Below are 22944 nucleotides of genomic sequence, written 5' to 3'. Positions count from 1 at the left end.
GTGGGGGAGTTCTGGGGAGTGAGGGTGGAGGGGGACGGTGCTGCCATCAATAGTCCCTCCTGTTCTGCTTGAAGGAGGGCATTCTGGTGATTTAAGGTTGGGTTAGGAGGAGAGCGGCTGAGGGAGTTGAGAAGGAGGGAGGTGGTGGGGGAGTGTTTTGTGTGGAAAAGAGACGCAGTTTCCCTCCTCCCTCCCTCCCTCCCTCCCTCCCTCTCTCTCTCTCTTTCTCTCTCACTTCTACTCACACAGACTGGGAGAAAGCTGCGCCTTTTCTTCGTCCTGACATACACTCTCACTCATTCACTGGGGCGCACAGACAAGAAGCGGCGAGCATATGTGGATATATGCAACAGATCAGTCTAAAGAAAGAGCGCGGCGGTTTGCTTGTGCGTGCCATTAGTTTCCAAAAGGTCAGTCTACTTAGACATATCCGTTTATTTATTTATTGATCTGTTTTGCGGAGTTTTTTGGACAGTGCGCAGCGGCTCAGGATTTAAGATGCCAGACTTCTGAGAAGACATTTTTTCCTCTCCCCTTCCCCATCCCCCTGATTTTCCCCTCTGTGGAAGTAATCGCAATATTGTGCACACAGAAGATGGGGGCAAAAATGGTTCAAACCAAAGGAAATACATTCTCCTCGGCACTATTCAAACTACTGCTTTTGGTCGCGCTCCTGCATGGCACCAACGGTAAGACTTTGAAATACAAAGTTTATGAGGAGCAGAAAGTGGGGACAGTTATCGCACGGTTAAAGGAGGATGTAGCTGGGGTTTTATCCAAACTACCGAGTTCTCTGACCTTTCGGTTCCGCGCTATGCAGCGAGGGAGTACGCCGTTTTTGTCTGTCCGGGAGGAGGACGGGGAGATCAGCATCGGCACCAAAATCGACCGTGAAAAGCTCTGTGAGAAAAACTTGAACTGCTCCATTGAATTCGATGTGGTCACACTGCCGACAGAGTACCTGCAGCTGTTCCATGTGGAAGTAGAAGTGCTGGACATTAATGACAACTCCCCGCACTTCTCCCGTGCTATCGTACCCATTGAGATCTCCGAGAGCGCATCGGTGGGGACACGCATCCCCCTGGACGGGGCCGTAGATGCGGACGTTGGAGAGAACTCACTGTACACCTATTCCCTGACACCTAATAACTTCTTTAAGATCGACATAAGAACCAGGACAGACGGGGCCAAGTACGCAGAGCTGGTGGTGATGAGGGAACTGGATCGGGAGGTGCAGGCCAGCTACCAGCTGCAGCTCACAGCCTCGGATAATGGTGTGCCTCCCAAGTCTGGCTCCACTTTGGTCAAGATAAGTATCTCTGATTCCAACGACAATAGCCCAGCCTTTGATGAGCAGGCATATATCATTAATTTGCTGGAAAATTCTCCTCTTGGAACACTAATCATTGATTTAAATGCCACAGATCCAGATGAGGGCACTAATGGGAAAATAGTCTACTCTTTCAGCAGTCACGTCTCGCCAAAGATCTTAGAAACATTTAAGATAAACCCAGAAAATGGCCACATTACGCTTATTAAAAAAGTGGACTATGAAACCACTGCTTCCTATGAGCTGGATGTTCAGGCTCAAGACTTGGGCCCTAATTCCATTCCCGGACTTTGCAAAATTGTGGTGAAAGTGGTGGATGTGAATGACAACAAACCGGAGATAAACATCAACCTGATGACACCTGGTAAAGAGGAAGTGGCCTACATTTCAGAGGGGGCTCCCGTGGACACGTTCATAGCTCTGGTGCGTGTTGATGACAGTGATGCAGGGTTCAATGGTGAGGTTGTGTGCAGGCTACATGGCCACGGCCACTTCAGGCTCCAGAAGACCTATGAGAAGAATTACATGATCCTCACCAATGTCTCTCTGGACAGAGAAAAGAGGTCAGAGTATAGTCTGACGGTCATTGCTGAGGACAGGGGATCCCCTAGTCTGTCCACCATCAAACATTTCACTGTTCAGGTGCTGGATGAAAATGACAATCCCCCACGTTTTGAGAAGAGTCGCTATGAGGTCTTTAAATCTGAGAACAACTCCCCTGGCGCCTACCTGATGACTGTTGTGGCCTCAGATCCGGATCTGGGCACCAATGGCCAGGTCACCTATACCATCATGGATGTTATGGTCCAAACGAGTCCCATCTCCACCTACGTCACCATTGACCTCTCCACTGGTGCCGTCTATGCCTTACGCAGCTTTGACCACGAAGATGTTAGTCGGATCGCATTCACTGTTCAGGCACGCGATGGAGGGAATCCTGCACTGTCAGCTAACACGACAGTCCTGCTCACTGTTTTGGATGAAAATGACAACCCGCCCATCATCCACTCCCCTTCCCTCCGGAATCACACCGCCGAGCTTCCAGTGTGGAAGTATGCCTCACCAGGTCAGCTAATTACTGCACTTAAGGTCACAGACCGCGATGCAGGCGCCAATGGAGAGGTGAGCTGTGCCATTGTTGGTGGCAACGAGGATGGGTTGTTTGTGATGGATGCACGGCGATGTGAGCTCAGAACTAATGCCAGTCTGGAGCAGGCTCCACGGGACGTAATGGAGATCAGGGTCGAAGTGCAGGATAGGGGCACCAGTCGATTGTCCACAGGGGCCCTCCTCAGGCTCTCCCTGCAGGAGAACATGGACATTCTGCCCCCCCTCTACCCAACAGGCTCCAGCCACGCCTCGCTGGACCTTTCCCTCATCGTCATTATCTCTCTGGGTGCTGTTTGTGCTCTGCTGCTCATTGTCATGGTGATGTTCGCCACTGCCCGCTGCAGCCGTGAGAAGAAAGACCCCAGACACAACTATAACTGCCGTGTGGCAGAGAACAGCTACCAGAACCACCCCAAGAAGCCTGCCAGGCAAATACACAAGGCAGATATCACCTTGGTCCCGACTGTCAATGGTACTCTACCGGTGCGAGCACATCCACGTTCCCCTTCACCGTCCCCAACACCTGAGAGGGGGACCCTAGGGAGCAGGCAAAGTCATCATAGCCGCCAGTCACTCAACAGCCTGGTCACTATTTCCTCCAATCATGTGCCAGAAAATTTTGCCTTAGAGCTGGCCCACGCCACACCTCCTGTAGAGGTAAGACACTGACTTTTTTCATGCTCATTGTAAATTTTCTTTAAATGTAGATTTCATTGCTGTGTATTTTTGTTTTGTTTTTTGCAAAAAGTAGTGTAGTAAATATACAGCTAAAGTAGAAACAACTAAGTATTTGATATCTATCTTTAAAACCAAGACATGATCCGAGATCATTTGCTATGCATGCTTTTTTTTTGTCTACATTAAGTATTTGTTCTGAATTTATTCCTTGCCCCCATATTCTGTTACCTTCAGCCTTTTGTATCATGTTTTTGTTGACCATCACATTTAGGAGCAAGTCACAAGGTCATGCCACTCCCTCAACCCCTTCCCCACAATGTACCCTCTGCACACCCAACATTGTCTTGTGGCCTTGCTTGTTTGACTCCATTCATTTCCCCTCTTCATTTTTTCCTTTTATTTTTGTCTTTTTTCTTTCTTTGTCTTTTTTTGTTTGTTTCTCTTGGGATTGTAGCAAGTTTCACAGCTTCTGTCCATGCTCCATCAGGGCCAGTACCAGCCACGACCAAGCTTCAGAGGCAACAAATATACCAGGAGTTACAGGTAAAGTACATGTAAAGTGATGGTCTGAAAGCCTTCCATGTCAGACTCAAGCAAAACTAAGTAACACCACTTTGTGTCCTTCTGCAATATTCTTGTAAAACATTTATAATGTGATTTTATCTATTTTCAGCACTTTTACACAGTCCCTTCTATCAATATCCAGTATGCTTTTGGTTTAGAGTAAAACTGTATGCTCAGTGTCTTCACATTTGCATAATTTTATGTAAAACCCCTTCTGCAAAATACTCTCTGCCTCTCTGTGCAACTTATTATCCATCAGTAGCATGGTGTCTCCATACCTGTCACAATATTATTGTCAGTGATTAACGTATCAAATCTCTGTCTGTCTCTGTGCAGGTATGCCCTTAATGAGATGGATAAGTTCAGTCTGAAGGACAGTGGTCGTGGAGACAGTGAGGCTGGAGACAGCGACTATGAGCCTGGCAGGGAGTCACCCATGGACAGGCTCCTTGGTGAGGGCTTTACTGAGACATATGCCCCTGATGGCCAGCACAGACTGCATGCAGGTACACCCCCACCTCCTTCAACCTCATCCTCCACACCTGACAAATGCCCCATCATTTCCCATCATCCCTCCTCCTGCCGTTTTAGGATGTAGCGCTAAAGCCAGAGTCCAGTCTGTCTTTAAATCAGTTTTTGCCATGCATCATTGTACTGAACGCTTTCATATACTATGTGCACTACATTTGACCAGTCACTGTGGGGCTGTAACTTAACATTATTTTCAATAATTGGTTATCTTCAAACTATTTTTGGGTGCTTTCACTCTAACTGACTTGTAATTTAGAAAAAACCAAATAAACTTAGCTACTAAATAATCAATTAATCAAAAGAGTAACAGTTTACAAGGTGTTCAGTGTAATTAATTATTACATGGACAATAACCATTGGTCATTAACTCTGGTCAAACACTGCCCCACAATTTCGTGCTTGAATTTTAAATTTGTATGACTGAACAGGGTTGAGCCTGAGTTTCTTAACCTAAGGGTAGCATCCCATCTAGAGGTCAGCTGATTAGAACATGATTGTATAAAATTGCCAAAAAGTTATCTTCTAAACTTTGAATCACACAAATATGTAATATTTTCCTGCTGAGTTGTGTCGGCACAGTAACACAAAGAGGTAGAAAAAGTCTGCAAATGTGGAAGATACCACTTTTTTTTCGAAGTCTCTTTTTTAGGTTAAGCTAAACTTCAGCATGGATTTTTGCACAGAATAGGAGCTATAAATTTTGCCCGTCTTCTAAGAGGAAGTCATGCTAGGAAGTAATCACTTTCAATATCACTGCCAATCTAAGGCAAAACAAGTATTATGTTAAGATTTTTAGACCTCCTTATCCTCTTAATAAACAGAAATAGACATCCACATGAACCTGTTGTTGGAATGATGAGAATTTTTAAACCTGCAATGACCTATTTCACCCTATTCATCTACAGCCTGTTTCAGTGATTTTGGCATGATGTTTTGTGTTCTGCATCAGAACTGTATGCATGTGCGCTGGCCTTGGTGCATTGTGAATGATACTGTATGCAATCAAGCACCCACAGAGTTTTACTTCACTGTCACTAAGTTCTTGAGATATCTCTCTAGATAGCTCAACTGATCGTCTTTTACTAGCCACTCATCTCCCCTCCCTGCTGTCACACTGCATGGACTTCCCATCCTCTCCATAGTCAAGTTAACAAGGGACAACTCTGAACACCTGCTGATTGACCCAACTGACTTTGAAATATTCAATCTGCTGGCATCAAATATCAGGCATTTTTCATGGAGTAGTTGAATGGAAAACACTCGGTCACATTCTCTAAAATTCCTCAGTCTCAGCCTGTCTTAGCTCACATCAGGCAGGTTGCAAGCTGTCGCAGCTTCTTTTATCATGCCATCCTTCTCCTCCCAGAGCTCCTGCTTCTTTCCAGCCAGCTTCCCACACAGCCATCACTCGATACTGCATTTGAGCTACATCCCAATTAGAGTCGACCCAGACGGGCAGACAATCTCATCACTAACACCTCCTCCCTCCCTCTCTCCCCTTCCTTACGGCTTTGTGGAGGAGCTCAGCTCGTTAGTCAATCTCCTTTTTCCCAACTTCAAGCTTTCACTTTCAGTCGTCCAAACCGAAACCCTTGTGCTCCTCTGATGAAAAGGAGACATTTAATTGCCATGTGGCGAATAGTTGCTATGGAGCTGGCTCTGAGTTGCACTCCTGATGAAGCCCTCAAGAGCATAATTACATCTCAAAGCTCACCTTTCTCCTTCTGTATGTTCAGCCCGCCTCCCACCCCCGTGTCCACTGCAGCATAAATGATTCTAAGCAGCACTCTGTAACTGCATTTGGAAATTTTTTCCTAAACATCCGTAGACAACTGACTGTCCTCGGGCCACATTGCTGTTCATACTTTAAAGACAAAGTAGCATCACACTTGCCATGTGCATGTTTAATGCAAGTTGAAGGACATTCATTAGGGGCTAAAAAAGCACAAGCACAAGGTGTTTGTTTGTGCTACGGAATGTAGTGGATGTCCTATATCCTGACGTACAGAAAGTCAGAACACTGAGAGCAGTTTGTCTATGATAACCTGAACAGTGCTTAAAAATATCCTCGCTGTGGAGTCTGATCCCATTCATGCAATGTAGACTAAACGGTGTTGTCATTTGTAGGTAGAGGTGGCAGCTACTACCTATTTTCCTTTTTAGACTTACAAATAAGTTAAAAGACCCTCTCTCCAATTCTGCACGTCCACATCAGTGTACTGTTTGATGGGTTGCCATTGTGAATTGTTTCAGCTTAAACTTGTGTCACAGATTGAGAGTGAGGAGTTTGAAATGTATAGGAATCTACAAGGCATGCAGTGTCTAATGAAAGACAATGTCCTGTCATGTTCATGAACCTTGACTCCATAGCAGGATCTAAAATATCAGCCTCACTGTCAGCCTCTAATCTGTCAGGTTTGACTGTACTTATTATGTATTTTAATCAATTAATTGTCTCTTATACCTGCATAAACATTACACAACTGCCACATTAAATCATTGGAATGCCCCTTTACAGATGTCCTCAGTCTAGTCTGGATCTCATTGCCAATATTCCTTGTCGTTCTCTCTGCTCAGTTGAACAGCGCCGTCATGCTCCTTCTTATCAGAGATAAAAGCGAAAATAATTGTCTGATAAAATGCAATAAAATTAAATCTCAGAAAAAGAAATAAGCACATAATCACCACTGAGCCTTGTTGTCCTGAATCACAAGAAAACTAGTCACAGAATTCATTGGCAACTAAATCTGTCAGTTGATTTGACATTACAGTCAGGCTTTCAGTTAATGTTTGATGCATTCCTTTTTTTCATTTTCACACACAAATCAGTTGGGTTAAATCTTTCATTTTTACCCTTTCATCAGTGGGGCATCCAATCTGCTTCAGCCCCCACAGTGTTTTTTTTCCCCTTCCAGTGCAACCAAATGCACTTTTCATCTGCTCTGAGATGTATTATAAATGTTCCTTTCATGTTAATGAGGGGATAATGAAGTCCCTCAATAGCACGACTGAAAAGCGCCGCAGTCCTTTAATGAAGGCTTTAAGTTGGCATATTTGATTTGTCTAATTTATTCTTCAGAGAATTTCTATTTGAAGATTTAATATTGAAAAGAGTGACTTGAAAGGGAAAAATGCAGGGCTTTTAGAGGAGAAGTTATTTTGAATGGGTAATAGGCATTGATCGGCCTTGCTGAATTGTCTCTGTGGTAAATACATTGGAAGGTAACAGGCAGAACTCCTGCAGAGAGCCTTTCAGACTAATTAGGGCAGATTTCAACAGTTTCCAGAGATAGTGTGGCAATAAAGCACGGACAGGCTGACAAATATTAGCTGGATGGAAAAATACCAAACTGACACAAATCTTCTTTACATCTCTTTGATTAAGGTTGTTTACTACAAATACAAAAAAAAAACAAAAACGTATATACACAAAACATAGTCGGGTAATTTAATACAGTATACAGAGTTTAGTGATTTGTAAGTGAATCAGCATACTGCTAGTGTCAAACCGGACAGGGACACTAGCACAGTGGCTCTCTATATTGAGGTTTTAAATTCCCTGTAAGTCAAAACAGTACCTCCTGATTACAGTTTGTCAAATTATTTACTTGTAATCATTCACACTCACATACAAATGTACATCTTCATACAGTACATATCCTGTTGATGAACCGAGCTGTAATTTCATAATTAGTGTGTAGTTTGATGGATTAAGGGTTCCAGTCATTTATTCAACAAAAAAAAAAAAATCAGTAACATTCTTTGATTCCAGCATGCTAAGCCTTTTGTACTCTCCTCTGTGCTATATTATTGTGATTATATGTCTTTGTGATTTTGATTGCTGGTTGTACAAAGCAATTACTCCACAGAGCTATTATAAACATTAAAACAAAACCAAAAAAACCCAGTGTGTGCTCACGAGCTCACGACTGTTTGTGTCTCTCTCACCAGCTATGCGGCTCTGCACAGAGGAGTGTCGTGTCCTGGGTCACTCGGATCAGTGCTGGATGCCCCCCCTGGCCTCTCCAGCCTCTTCTTCCTCTGACTACCGCAGCAACCTCTACATCCCCGGGGAAGAAGCCCGCCAAGACACTGACCACTCCCAGGAGAAGACCCCACAGCCCTGCACCGACACTGGCCCTACCCGAAACCAGAGCTTCTCCACTTTCGGCAAGGACCTAAGTGGGGAGGATGGTGGAGAAGAAGGAGGAGATGGCAGTGGTGCTGAAGTCAGAGATGAAGACCTCTGTGGGACCACATCATTGCTGTCAGAGATGAGCAGTGTGTTCCAGAGGCTGCTACCCCAGGGCTTGGACTCGTATGTCCAGGTCAACGAGAATCAAAAGGGGACTAGCCTGAGTGGGGTGGGTGTACCAATGACTGGATCTTTAGATCGGAGGAGGAGCCATCTGCCTGGCAAGCCCAGCCCCTCTGTCCATCAGCAGGGTGTAGCCGCCTGGGCCGCCAACACCCATTTCCAGAACCCGGGAAGCAATATCGGCCCGTCTGGCCACCAACAGGGCGGCAGCTACCACACCCTGAAACCCAGTACTAAGCTCAGCTCCCAGAGCAGTAGCCACAAGCTCCCACAAGCGCCCAAAAACAGCCCCCAGAACAGTGGCCACACTCTCAAACCCCACAGTAGCCCGCTGCTCACAGCACTGGTCAGTCCCACTCTAGTGCAGCCTTCTCAGGCATCGGTGCCGGTGCCGGTGCCACTCCCAGGGCCCTCATCTAAATGGCTGCCAGCCATGGAGGAGATCCCAGAGAACTACGAAGAGGATGATTTTGACTCAGTGCTCAGCCACCTTCACGGCAAACGCAGCGACAGTCGACATGAGCTGGTGGACGCAAGTGAGCTAGTGGCTGAGATCAACAAACTCTTACAGGATGTCCGGCAGAGCTAGACTCCCTGTTTCTTCTCTTTATTTATTCACCACCCACTCACTGCTTCCTTCTAGACAGGATAACAGTCAGGGGCTGTGGGTGCTAAAAGATGGACAGACAGGTAACTCCATAAGAAACAAAGACAAAAAACAAGACCTGCAATCGTCGTTAAAGTTGCATTTCTGATGTAATATTTGTGTTTTGTGAATGCTAAATATCCCAAAAAATATTTGTTATTTGCTGGTTTGGTACACAATGTACACTATGTGACTGTATTTATCTTTGTATTTTAAAAATACGTTTGTATACTTATATTTATAAAAAAAAAGTGTATATAAACTTAATCAGAAGTCTATTTTTATATTTTGAATGCATGTTGAGTACAAAAATGCTGAATCAAGACTTTGACATGCGATTGACATTCTACATATTTAAATTGTCTTTTGTATTGTGATGCTTTTTTATTTGTCATGATGATATGTATACATGGATATATTATTGAATTATTAGACACTTGTCCTTGTGGATTCTTGTGGGGAAGGGGTGGTACACAAATAAAATATTGATACACAAACATTATTCAGGTGTCTGTTGTTTGTAGCTGTTAGCATTTTTCCAAGAACAAAAAGGATATCTCTTCCAGCAAAAAAAAATCAGAAAAGCTAATAAATGAACATTTTATTTCAAGTCCAGTAATACGCCACACATCAGGGCAAAAGTAAATAGTCCATACTGTGTTAGGGCCAATATTTCAAAAACAACACTAATGAAGACAAAGTGTTAAGAATTCATGAAACATTTGGACCAAAAACACTAAAATAGAAAATAATAATAATAAAAATATAATAATAATAATAATAATAATAATAATAATAATAATAATAATAATAATAATAATAATAATAATAATAATAATAATAATAATAATAATAATAATAATAAAATAACAAAAATAGGTTGACAACAATCTGGATAGTTCATTAAATTATGTTATTAGAAAAATGCAAATATTTGTTAAGGTCAGCCTTTGTTTCACGTCATTATACTCAAAATGTCTTTGGGGTTTGTGTTGGCCATGTGTTTATATTTTGTAGACTAATTAGTCTAATCGTAATATAAAAGGACACATTAAAGAAAATCTTGTCAGAGAGTTGGTCAAAGATGGCTAAACAGAACAGGCAGGTTAACCCTTCACTAAGTCTCCATCTTCACATCACACAATGTGGTACTTTTCATTGGTTTCAATTTGTTCAACACACTCAGACAAAGGCTTTGAAGCATGCATTTTCACGAACACTTAATGACTCCATGCAGCCAAGATTGTTGTCTCAGCTCCGAAAAAACACATATATGTCGAGTATTCTGTCATTAATCTCGAAGCCACTGGAATTCACAAAGCAAAAAGGGACTACATTTAGGTGTGTAGTGGCTAGTGGGAGAAATGTGCTGTTGGGAAGATGGAAATAGCTGCTGTGAAGAGACACGGAGAGATGTAGAGAGTTTCATGGAGGGCTTTGGATTCTGTGAAGACACCTCCCTCCTCTGTTGCGTTAACAGCTAGATAATGGGTGACACCTAGAGGTTCACCATGTGCACTGTAAACCAACGACTCCAGCTCTTACCAATGCATTACTACCACTGCTAATACCAGCAGCAGCAGTGAGCACTGCCATGGAAGCACAGATGGAGGCAGGCAAAGTAGACAACCACACAGAGCCCCCTGAAGGAGAACTGGCACCACTGCAGCTTTTAGAGAACAGCTGCAGGGAAAACCAGGGAACCTACTGCCCAACACAAGGGATCAAACCACAGCATGAACAGGACACAAAACAAAAATAAGGAACACATCAGAAACCAATGATGCTGCTATACATGTTATAGAAATGTCCTTGCATGGAAACATTTTAGTACTGGTTTGTCAATATATCCATTTATTTTTTGTGAAAGGATATACAGTACATGTTCTTGTTTATCAGAGATGTTCAATAGCATCTGTATTTCCATTATTCATTTTGTTTATTGCCTTAGTTCAATTTCAGTGAAACCATAACAATAATAATAATAATAATAATAATAATAATGTTGGAAGGGATCTTTTCAAGGATTTTTTCAGTGACGCAGATCTGAGGGTGCCTCTAACTTTAGGAAGCCACTTGGTATTAATAAGCTGACTGACTCTTATTTCAGTAAAAATGACTTTTACCATGAAGTAGACAGATTACTGCATACTTGAGAAGTCACAGCTGAAAGGTCCGTACATTTCCCCTGTGCTTAAAATTCTAGTTTGGAGACTAAAAAACAAATACAGATTTTGGTATGCAGACCTTTGGTCTTACTTTATGATATTTATTTTGCAACGATTGTCTTTTTTTAAAGTGGTTTCATTGTAGACATGTACTTTCCACAACCTCTCAAAATATGATGTTCAAATGGTGCAGACAACATAGGTGGAAATATGTTATTGGTAGTGTAAACTATTGGGCTACTTCACGATCTTTCCATGTGCAGCTGGTTGGGAATCATCGATTGATCATATTTTCCGTTACCTTTCATTCACAGTGGAGGTGGTGCTTACAGATATGAACAGTAGATGAACCTTTCCTGAATATTGTTAGAGACCCATCAGTCACAACAATGAAACCACTGACAGATGAAATAAATTGAGAAAAGCACTCAGAGCGCAGTACTCCGCCAAGGCTGTTCATTCCCCCATATGGCATTGTCAGAAATGCAGCATTTGTTTACTAGCCTGGAATTGATGGGACTCGGAAACACTCCCACAATTTGATCAATTGTTCCTTGTATCATTTCCAACGGGTAAGTCCTGATTAGTCCACAACGGTCAATTAGCAGTAGAATCACAAGCATGTGATTGCCAGCAGGCAGCTGACGTAGTGTTCACTTGTTGTCATAGTTACAGTGACGCCGTGCCAAGTTCTAACAATGACAGCAGTAGCAGCCTCTCCCAGCACCCAGACACACTGCACTCAGAAACACCTCAAGGAATGTGACAAAGAGCCCAACACACTTCCCACATCTCAATCTGATCAAGTATTGCAGGATGTGCTGGAATAAACCCGAGCGAATGAAGCTCCCACCAAACCCTACAGGACCTAAAGAATCTACCGCCAACGTCCTGGTGCCAGGTAGTACAGGACTCCCCCAGAGTTTTACCTGCCACTGCACCGTATGAAAATGCAGGTACAGGGTTTTTTTTCTCGTTCAGCAAAAACAAGTAGAAAAGCAAAGTTTATTGACATTTTAGACATTCATATAGAGACATTTCTGTTGCTCCTCCAGAAACAATGTTTAGATATATTACATTGTATTATATTTATAATTCTAATTTATTTCCTTTTCTGAACATATTCTCCTTATAAGTGCTAATAACAATTAGTGCATTGATAAGGAGCTGAACCAATAACAAGTATCAGAAAAACTAAAGATAAAATTCTAGCAATATCAGCTAACTGGTGTCTACATCCCAACTATGGCAAGATGGAAAAACAATCTAAGTTGTAATACACTGAAAACATAGGCTTTATTCTTAGTGTCATTTTGTGATTATTTTCAATTTTGCATAGTCTGACCACTCAAAAATGTAAAAGTTTGCTTCATGACACATTTTCTTTCATCAAGTTTTGCCTTTTTTCTTACAGTGTTCTGTGAAGTACTGCACACTATATTTTTACTGTATTATATTTTTAAAAATGTTGTAATGCAAAAAAAAAAAGATTTTTGTCAGATTTACTTACAATTACTGAGATGAGCACCTAAGATTATTTCAATAAAGACTAGACGTGTATATTTTAGAAGCAATCCCAAACCACCAGTGCCTCTCAGTCACATTTCAGAAATCATGAAACAGAAAACATGTGAGTGTCTAAAGACGGGTATTTTAGTAATAGTTAGCACTTTAAAACTCTGGTTGATGATCTTGTTCCTGCTGTTCTTATTTACATTTTTTTTTTTTTTTTTTTTTTTTAACAATTGTTTAAGCACGATTTTGAACAGAGGGCTCGGAATTTCAAAACACTACACACAATTAACACAACCACACACACAATATGCAGAACACCTCAGATCCTGTCCAAAATGACACACTCTTGTAAAAACTATAAACACATTTATAAAAACCATATTATGTTACCATACGAAACACACATTTCATAAGTCTTAATTCTGTTTGAACCAGTTACAGACTACTGTGTTTAACTTAAAATACTTTTAGCAATTCTACCTCTCAGTGATTAGATTGTTGTAAGTGAAGAACACAGAGAAAGTGCAAATATACAACATGGTAAATTCACCAAACACAGCACAAGATCAATGTTGCAGACTATTGAAAATATGATTTATTTCTCTTCATATAACCAAAATCAGTCAACATAAACAATCACAACAAAACATGTCCAAACACTGTAAGCCCAGAAAATTGACAAATAAAATACTGTACTACAAAGACAAAGAAGAAAACAAAAAGAAATCTGAATAAAATAAATTAAATACTACACATCTCTTCGCCTGGATCTGGCCAGAGAATTTCATCAACACTCAAACATGTCTATACTGGAACAATACAGGTAGTCAGAAATGTTCTGAGAATACTGTAAAAATCTAATGCATAATTCTGCTTCACAAGTGCTAGTAAAATTACAGAAAGTGTACATGACTGACTTTTTCTCTGTTTGGTGTGCGTTTGTTCCAGAGAGTTTTTCAGTTGGATTCTGATGATACACATGGATACATCTATGTGGATGAGGCTGGTTTCAACCTGGCCAAGAGGAGGAGAAGAGGGAGAAACATCATTGGACAACGGGCTGTAGTCAGTGTCCCAGATCAGTGTGGAGGCAACATAGCCATCTGTGCTGCAATAAGCAATCTTGGAGTAATTCACCATCATGCAGTTCTGGGCCCATAGAACACCCAGCATTTGTTAACTTTGCTAGATGGACTTGGTGAGGGTCTACTGACACGGGTGCAGCAGGATGTTTGGCAAAAAGACACGGTTTTTGTTGTTGTCTGGGACAATGTTAGTTTTCATAGAGGACTACTTATTTGGGATGGTTTGATATGAACCCTCAGGTTGTTGTTTTTCTGCCACCATATTCTCCCTTCCTCAATCCTATAGAAAAATTCTTCTCTACATGGAGGTGGAAGGTATATTAGTGGGAAAATCTTTCGTGATCAGTAGTCTTGGCATGTGATGATGTTTCTGTTGATGCATGTCAGGGCTGGATCAGACACACTAGGTCTTTATTTCCAGAGAAAACATAGGTAGTGATGTTGATGAGGTCCTGAGGTCTGACCAGGCTGAAAGAATTGATGCAGACGTGGTGTAAACATCTGCATACTGTACTTTGTACAATACAGTGCTGTATTTTTTGTCTGGCATTATTTTTATTTTGTAATGTACAGTCAAGCACTGCAATGGCCCCGTCTGATTTATTTAGAGGATGCATTTGTGTTTAAGTTGTCATTTTTGAGGACTGTATCATTTTTTATACTTCTTGTGAAAACACAGTGAGAGAAGAGTGCAGTGTCCTACTTTTGCTTTGTGTGTCCTAATTTTGAAAACAAAGTTCAAATTTTGACAATAAAGTGCACTTTTGACCCAAGTGTGCAGTGCTTTGTGAATTGTGTCCTAATAAAGAAAATAGTGTGCAGTGTGTTGGGAAATGTGTGCTATTCTTCAGGACAGTGTCTTGTCAATAGAGAAAAACTGTAAATGGCGGAGTACTGCACTCTCTGAGTGCTTTTCTTGTTAAATGTGAAAATATTGTAAGAAAAATATTTTAAATTTAATCAGAAAACGTAAAAAATAAAACAAAAGTTTTTTTGCAGTGTAAGGACACACATTAGTGTATGTATGTTTGCGCACAACAGGCTAAAATCACACATGCAAGTTTGTGTACATTACTCATTTTCAAGTACAAAATTTTGAGTACAAATCTTCCATTGCACATGAATCACTCTCACTCCTCATCAATATTCAGAGTAGTAATTATTTTCTTGACATGCACTCACTTGTAAATGATATTTTATCCACTTTTACATCCTTCAACTATGGGTCAGTTACAATATCCACCTTTGTAGTATTTACAAGTATTTACTGAATACAATGAATCATTTTGTAAATGATCAGTATAATTACTTTGCATCTTTGATTCAGTAGACACTAAGTAAATGATCAGTTCAAGGTTAACTTCTTGGATGCAGGAGAAACGGAGAAGTGTAAAGACACCAGATGACTGCATCAGAGCAACTCTGAAACAGCAAGGCTTGTGCTGTGTCCTGGGTCAGCAGCCACGAGCATCTCCCCACTGTGGTCAAAGGAGGAACAAACCATTAACTGATGACAAGGTGGTGGGAGATGTGAGGGAACAAGTATCATCCGACAACTTAAAGGATCTGCTGCTGCCAGATACCACAGGGCACATCACAGGTCTTGTAAAGTCCAGGCCTTGGAAGCTGTTTGGCAGCATGCAAAGCACATTAGGCAGGCATTCATGTTCTCAGTGTACATGTGACGGGTCAAGAATGAACCTCTATTTGTAAAAGTCATGAAGGTAATCCCCAGACATCCACTGTAAATCATGTTGATAGGCATATTTTTCAGGAATAAGCATTGAATGTATTGCATATATGCTGCACAGGAGCTGAACTACATCTCTGTACAGCAAAATGCCTCTGGTCGACTCTGTTCTAGTTGAGGCTTCAGAATGTACATTTTTTGAAGAAACTTGTATGTGCTCATGGTTGGAGATACCTCATATATTAAGGTACTGTTACTGCTAATCATCACTATATTTTACATTAGCTTCGACTTCCCACAAAGTAGCACAGCTGCTTTTTGTTGTCAACACAATTTCCTTCTGTTTTCAATGCAGCAGCACCAGAAGATGCTTTTACCTTGGACTATGGCTGCAACAATAGATGCTTTGTGGAGAAGTGCATTCATGTGTGCGTGGGTGGGTGTGTGTTATTTTGTGTTTGTGTGTGGAGTAAATGTGGCAGCACTGTAGTGTGACAGAAAGCTTATAGCCACAGTGGGAGGCGTGCTGTCCTCAAATACACACACACACACACACACACACACACACACACACACACACACACACACACACACACACACACACACACACGATGAGGGCTGGCAGTGGCTAGATAATGGACCATCAGCTGAACAATAGCTGCTGAGTGTGTCTATTTCTGTGTGCAAATGTCTTAATATTTCTGTGTGTATGTGTGTGTCTTTATGATTTCTCCATTATTTTGTGTAACACATGTTGTGTAATGATGTGTGTGTGTGTGTGTGTGTGTGTGTGTGTGTGTGTGTGTGTGTGTGTGTGTGTGTGTGTGTGTGTGTGTGTGTGTGTGAGAGTGCGCTGACAGACATGAGCATGTCTTTGTGTATGAGTGAAATTGTGGTCAATATCTGTCCAGTATGTATCTGCTTTGATGCACCGGAGTGTTGTCAGCCTGTGTGTGGGTGTGTGTGTGTGTGTGTGTGTGTGTGTGTGTGTGTGTGCAGCAGTGAGGCAGTACCATGTGGAGTTTCTATGTGTGTGTTTCTATGTGTGGGTGTTAGGGCTCAATAAGCCAGTGTAATCTCTCTGTATATGGCAGTAAACACCTTGCTGGGTTGCTGGCCACTATCTGTGAACACACTGGGGCTGCACACAGCAGATTAGCCTGATACGTCCATTTGTGTGTGTGTGTGTGTGTGTGTGTGTGCGTGCGTGTGTGTAACACAGCGCGTGCCTGACATACAAAGTTGAGGGAAGGCTATGTGTGCAGGGGGTTAATCTTTTCTAACCTTGGATGTACAGCATGTGGCTTCTCGCTGTGTATGTGAGGTATGTTGCACGTTAAAAAATAAGCCTTGACAAAAAAAACCCTTAAAAAATAGTTTCAAGGACACGTCAGCCTTGCCTGTGTCTTCCTGCAGTAGTTAAACATTAACAATGACAATAATTCTAATCAGACAATTACGTTTTTTATCGGACAAATTTGCAGAATGTGAAAATATATGTTCGTCTTTTCACATATGGACATGAAGGGAAACTCCTCCACAGTTACACGGCAGAGTGGTGTTGAATATTTTTGGTGTACTATAACCTTATGTACTTCATAGAGCTATGTATTAAAAAACAGCTTCCATATGGAGTTGTAAGTGTAGTCACCTGACGAATCACCTTATGCTCTGTTGTCCTCACCAGCTTCTGAGAAATATGTGTCTGTTTAGCTGCTAAAAGCTCCACTGTGCTTATCAGTTTTAAGTATGTCTGTCTGCTGTTTGCTGATGAGCAGGTCATGGATAGTAGCTACATTTGTGGGTTTTTTTTACTGAAAAAAATCTGCCCTCAACTGCTGGAAACTCGGTCGATGAGAGAGCTCAGACTGAACCAAAACACTACGCTTTGGAGAATTACATTCAACACATTGAGCTGAAAGATACTAAAACAGTCAGAGCTGTGCATTGGGATGAAAAATGTAAAACCTTCTCAATATTTCATAACGTTTCCAAAAGAGCATGGTTGTGCTGAATTCATTTTTTGATCATCCATTGCCTTCTTACTTAACAGCAGAGTTGATGGAGGTGTGGGTGGAGGTCAACAGTTCTAAACCTCACACACTTCAGTCCCTTAAAAAATAACTTAGAACTGTTAGAACTGTTTTTTAATCTTACACTTGTATAGTTATGGTTTGGTAATATTTCAACACAAACACTGTTTGGTTCAGGCAAGGGAAATATAATGGTACGGCTGTGACATGGTGTGAAAAAGAAGCAGTTGTTTTGATTGCTATGCAAGCAATCTGAAAATTTTGGCTGCACTCTCATGTCCATACAGAGCTGGGCGTGGAGCCACACAGACAAAACACGTCATGCAAATCTTTGTAGACATGCAGAGGATGAAATCATGAACTGGCCTCTGACTGACTCATCCATCCACCCTGATCTAGTCTGATATGTCTGTGGCTTCACAGCCACCATGCACTAGTTTCTTCTTTGTCCATCTTTGTTGGCCACGGTGGAATGCTGGGATCAAATCTAGTCATCATTCTTGGCTTTTTGGTTGCATCCCACTGCCTCCCTGATTACTCTCTCAAATTGTCTTTGGCATTTCTTTTTTGTGATATTTCCCTAGAGGCATTCATTGTATTGCATACAGTTGTATTAAGATAATAGAAATAGGAAAGTTGACCAAAAACACTGGGCCCACAATTTGAAGCATTCTGAGGTCTTTCACGTCACATCTGCCTTTTTGTCAAATCATGAGTCTACTTTCTGGAGACCTATGTGTTTCTTCAGAAGGTTAGTACAGCCCTGCTGATTCTGATTCTTTGTTCAGAATCAGAATCAGATTACTTTATTGTTGTTTGCTTAAAATACATCGGAGATGCACTGCAGAACGAAATGACAATGCAGAGTCAGGAATAAAAACACGTACAAGTAAAAACACCTGATAAAATAAGTTATAAATACTGATGCGGTAGTACAGTGAATGAAATAAATAAATGAAAAGGAGGGAATAAATAAGACATTATTGCACATGTCCAAGGTAAGTGCACTTGTGAAAGGAAGTAGAGTGTATATGTTTAATACTTATATTTTCAGTGTTTAAAAGACATATGGCAGTGGGAAAGAAACAGTTTCTTGAACCTAACAGTTTCTCAGACTGCAGTACCTCCTGCCTGAGGGTAGGAGGGAAAACAGTCCTTAGGCAGGGTGAGTAGGGTCTCTGGTGTTCCTCAATGCCCTCAGCAGGCAACGTTGTTCTGCAAAGTCCCTTACAGGTGGCAGCGACAATTTAACAATTTCCAGGACCTCATGTAAGGTAAGTTTTCTTAGGCCTTGGGAGGAAGCAGTCTCTATAAGAACTATATTCTTGAGGTTTCTGAGTCTAAAATCAAAACAATTTGCATGGCTACAAACCCCTAGAGATAACTAAGGCTTATTTTGTTTGCAGTTGAAGTCAAATGACCCATAAAGAGCATGTATAAATGTCTAATCTTTTACTGCAACTCTGTACGTTCCGTATTCCTACAACTATCCTGCAGATGTTGGCCACTGTGTGGCTTCAGCATCAGTAGCATGACTGTTCTGCTTCACACTGTGTTTGTGTTTATGCCAACACATCTCCCACCTGAGTCACAGCATCGCATTGCTTGCCAAGAAGCCTCCTTATAAGATGACACAGTAACACCCGACTTGGCAAACTTTAGCTCTGCACCATATAACCAGCCACGCAGCATACGTTTCTCCATGTAGCACCGCATCAACAGCGCCTGATGAATCACCAAACAAACACTTCTCCCTTCCATAGACACCAACCCCACCATGAATTAATTGGCTAACAAAGCTGCCTGGCATTTCAATAAAGACAGGCTTATCATCAGGTGAGGTGAATACCTGACACCTGCTGGATGCGTGAGGGTGACATGAGAGCAGGAATGTGTTCATGTGGAAAAAGATGAGCAAGTGGTTGCTATTGAAAAGAGAAGGTGTTGCTAGAAAAGGCAGTGCAGACATGCTATTTAGCCTGTGTGGAGGTGTGTTTTCTGAGCAATAATTTGCACTTTCACAAACACACCCACTTATTCATTTCTGTCTTAAAAGGAGCCTTTGTATTTCATGTCTTGTTTGTGCCACAGCAAATTTACGACTAGTGTGTGGTCACCCTCTTTTCCTCACACTCTCTCTTACTGTGTTTGCAGATTTTTTGCACCACTAGGTGGAGCTCTTCCCTTTCCTCAGGAGCTTTCCCTCACTCTCTGCTCTCTTCCCTCCCTGTGGATGTGACTGCCAGTTTTCTGACTAAGGCAGCAAATGGATCAGCGGCAGAATAACAAAAGGATGGATATGATCCCTCGATATCCCCTCTTTCTCCAACTCTAGACTCCTTTCCAACTGGCACCAGCATGTGTCTCATATCTGGCATGAGTCTCTGCTCCGATTTAGCTGGATTACACTTACACCTGGTGTTAAAATGCATCTCCAGCATACACGCTTAAATTGGATTTCTCTTCCCCCACCAAAGCCCCAACAGATTGCTGCACACATCTGTTGTCATTTTCCCTTTTTATACTGACAGTGATGCAGAAATGATGAGTTCAAACCATGAGCTACAGTTTACAAGCCTTCTCTGCTCCAGATCAAGTTCAGTGGCAGGTGGAACTGTTCTGGCACAGCTCTCCATAACTGTGTAACAGTTGCATCAGGAACAAAGAGTGTGTGTGATTGTAGATCGTACAAAAAAATTCACATCAGACATTTTAGGCAAAGCACTGGTGTAATTGATAGCATTGACAATGTAAGCATCCTGTTTAGATTAGCCGTTGCAGGATTCTTGTGTGAGTCTGGGTCACTGACATCGAACTGAACCACTAAAAATGAAATTCGCACCGCTTGTTCATTTCCTGTTGTGATGAGTCATAATAGCTGTAAATAAATGAATAAAATTATGAATTGACTATTGTGATATTCAGGGTGATATAAAATTAGAGCAATAATTTGTTTTGCTTATCCATTATCTATTAGTATGCTCTTAATCAGAGCTGTTGTGTGTTACATTGCCAAGGAAAACATAAATTAGGGGCCCTCACTGGTACCATTGTTTCTCTTACCATTGTATTTGTACTGTTTTGTCATAGGAAACTGGTTGCTGTCTTAAATCAGTATCAAGAACTTTGAACGGTATGCACCCTATATGTTCATTATGAATTGAAATAATAGAGACCTGTACAGGATGATGTATCTATTCAGGTGTCACTGATAATAACAATAACCATGTTAAAAACACTTACTTACTTGTCTTACATGGTCAAGCATGAAAACACTGGATGTAACAATCCATCCAATCTAACTTAGTAGCATCTTTCCTCTTTAAGACCCTTCCTTCCCGGTAAACACCCATCTCAGTCAAACTGTGCCGACCAGGTTTCTAATCTAGCTTTGTTTTTTTTGCCCCCATGTGCACTATTTTCTTGTCTGAGTGTATGTTGACTCCAGAAGCCCTACCTTCATGTGTATTCATATGGTCAGATGTGTCTGACGTGGTTTGTGATCAAGTATGGATTATCATCCAGTCCAATAGTGGGGTCTGGCCATGGAGGTCCAAGGTAAATGTAGAGAGGCAAAAAAATAAATAAATAAAACAAAAAATGGATCCAAGATGTGTTAGCTCAGTAAGCATTCAGCATGGTGACTGAGAGCACTATGGAGGCAAGCAGAAGCAAGAATGAAGAAACAGGACCAAACAAACAGGCCCTCTGCTGCTCCACTCTGCTTCTCCATCAACTCTCTGTAGTCTGATTCCAGTTAGGGTTTGCATTATAAAACAACCTAAGTTTAAAAGAGATTAAATCCTGCTGTGTGCTGTTACCCTGCTCTATGCACAATGGTGAAGCAAAAGATACAGAAAAGCTGCATTTATTGGAAAATCGTAGATTCATTCGACTCAACAGCAGTCAGACAGCTTCTCAACAGTCACAACTGGCAGAGGAGCCACCTAAACCCTAAACTGTTCAAAAACATTGACTTAAACCCATATCTTTGACTACAACCTTCTGGAGTTGTGTTTTAACAATATTCACCTCTTGACAATCTTGAAAATTTGACAACAATAAACTGTCATCTGTGATTGAATATTATGAATATAAGGTCATTTTCATTTTCTATAATTGCTTCCTTCGTTCCTTGATAAGGACCTTCTATCTGGAGTATTTGATCATACATTTGAGGCTAACACAGACTTAAGTTTTATTCATGTAATATTGGGTCTTTATTTCTATATTGTGTGTGTGTGTGTGTGTGTGTGTGTGTGTGTGTATATATATATATTAATAATGTATCTCTTAGCTTGTTTTCAAGTCCTTGTACTTAAGTACATAAACAAGAACACTGAAGTTCACAAGAGGTATAGAAAAAAACAACAGAAACAACCAAGCAACAACAATAAAAACTAAAACAAGTAAGTATATCTTTAGTTTAGACTCTGACTGTCTGAAGACCTCAGACTCAGGACAAACTACTCACACAGTTTACAGCAGCGGGGTTGAAGTATTCAGAGTTAATATATTCGAAGCTATCATTGTTTTCCTCATACCCTGGTTCTGCTTTTGAATGATCTGACTCAAGAGTGGCACAAAAACTACTTGTATCATCAGCCCCAGGTTCATCTTCATGTGTAGAGCTGCTGTCATCCAAACCCTCCAATATCAAATAAAATGCTGTTCTGAACTAAACCTGCAACCAGCTGCAGCTCCGTCATATTACTGTGACAATGAGCCAAACAGACACACTTCTGGACCAGTGTTCCTGGGTTTAGGTATTTGAAAGCTGCCACGATTAGGTGAAAAACCAAATTATTTGCTCCCAATTGCATGAGAAACCCATGCTAAACAAGTTACATCCTACGTAGCTCAGGTTCAGCAGCCCTCGAGGCCAAATAGACTGATCAGTAGATCAACAGATAGAGAACGGTCTTCAGTTAGCTGTGATGGTATTGTTCAGGGAACACTGAACTGTTGTAAAATCCATCCATTATCTATAAACCACTTAATCCTCATTAGGGTCATGGGGAGCTGGAGTCTATCCCAGCTGACTTAGGGTGAAGGCATACGGCACCTGGACAGGTAACAGTCTATCACAGGGCTATAGAGACAAACAATCACACTCACATTCACACCTATGGACAATTTAGAATCACCAAATAACCTCAGCATGTTTTTGGACTGTGGGAGGAAGCTGGAGAACCTGGAGAAAACCCACATATGTACAAGAAGAACATGCAAACTTCATGCAGAAAGATCCCAGGCCCAAGCCAATGTGACAGGCC

The 22944-nt window shown here is 41.4% G+C and overlaps 1 protein-coding gene and 1 long non-coding RNA gene across 4 annotated transcripts; both read left to right on the top strand.

The window, feature by feature from the left end:
• Positions 1-240: 240 nt before the first annotated feature.
• On the top strand, positions 241-9679 carry pcdh18b (protocadherin 18b). Of its 3 annotated transcripts, none has more exons than XM_035950844.2 (4): positions 241-3097; positions 3573-3661; positions 4019-4134; positions 8165-9679. In XM_035950844.2, exons 1-4 carry the CDS (start codon positions 596-598, stop codon positions 9118-9120), a joined length of 3663 nt encoding a protein of 1220 aa, XP_035806737.2. In that variant the 5' UTR covers positions 241-595; the 3' UTR covers positions 9121-9679. The 3 variants fall into 3 exon arrangements, with proteins under 3 accessions (XP_035806737.2, XP_023131805.2, XP_035806736.2); XM_023276037.3 differs by having other exon boundaries at positions 242-3097; positions 3606-3661; positions 4019-4188; XM_035950843.2 differs by having other exon boundaries at positions 242-3097; positions 4019-4188.
• A 7206-nt stretch (positions 9680-16885) lies between these two features.
• LOC129350387 (uncharacterized) lies at positions 16886-20578 on the top strand. The gene is made up of 2 exons (XR_008603780.1): positions 16886-16959; positions 19823-20578. It is a non-coding gene; the product is annotated as an uncharacterized LOC129350387 (long non-coding RNA).
• Positions 20579-22944: the final 2366 nt, after the last annotated feature.

This window comes from Amphiprion ocellaris, chromosome 13, assembly GCF_022539595.1.
Source record: "Amphiprion ocellaris isolate individual 3 ecotype Okinawa chromosome 13, ASM2253959v1, whole genome shotgun sequence".
Classification (NCBI taxonomy): domain Eukaryota; kingdom Metazoa; phylum Chordata; class Actinopteri; family Pomacentridae; genus Amphiprion; species Amphiprion ocellaris.
Note: the sequence above shows the minus strand (reverse complement) of the source record. Positions and strands in the feature narration are given on the sequence as shown.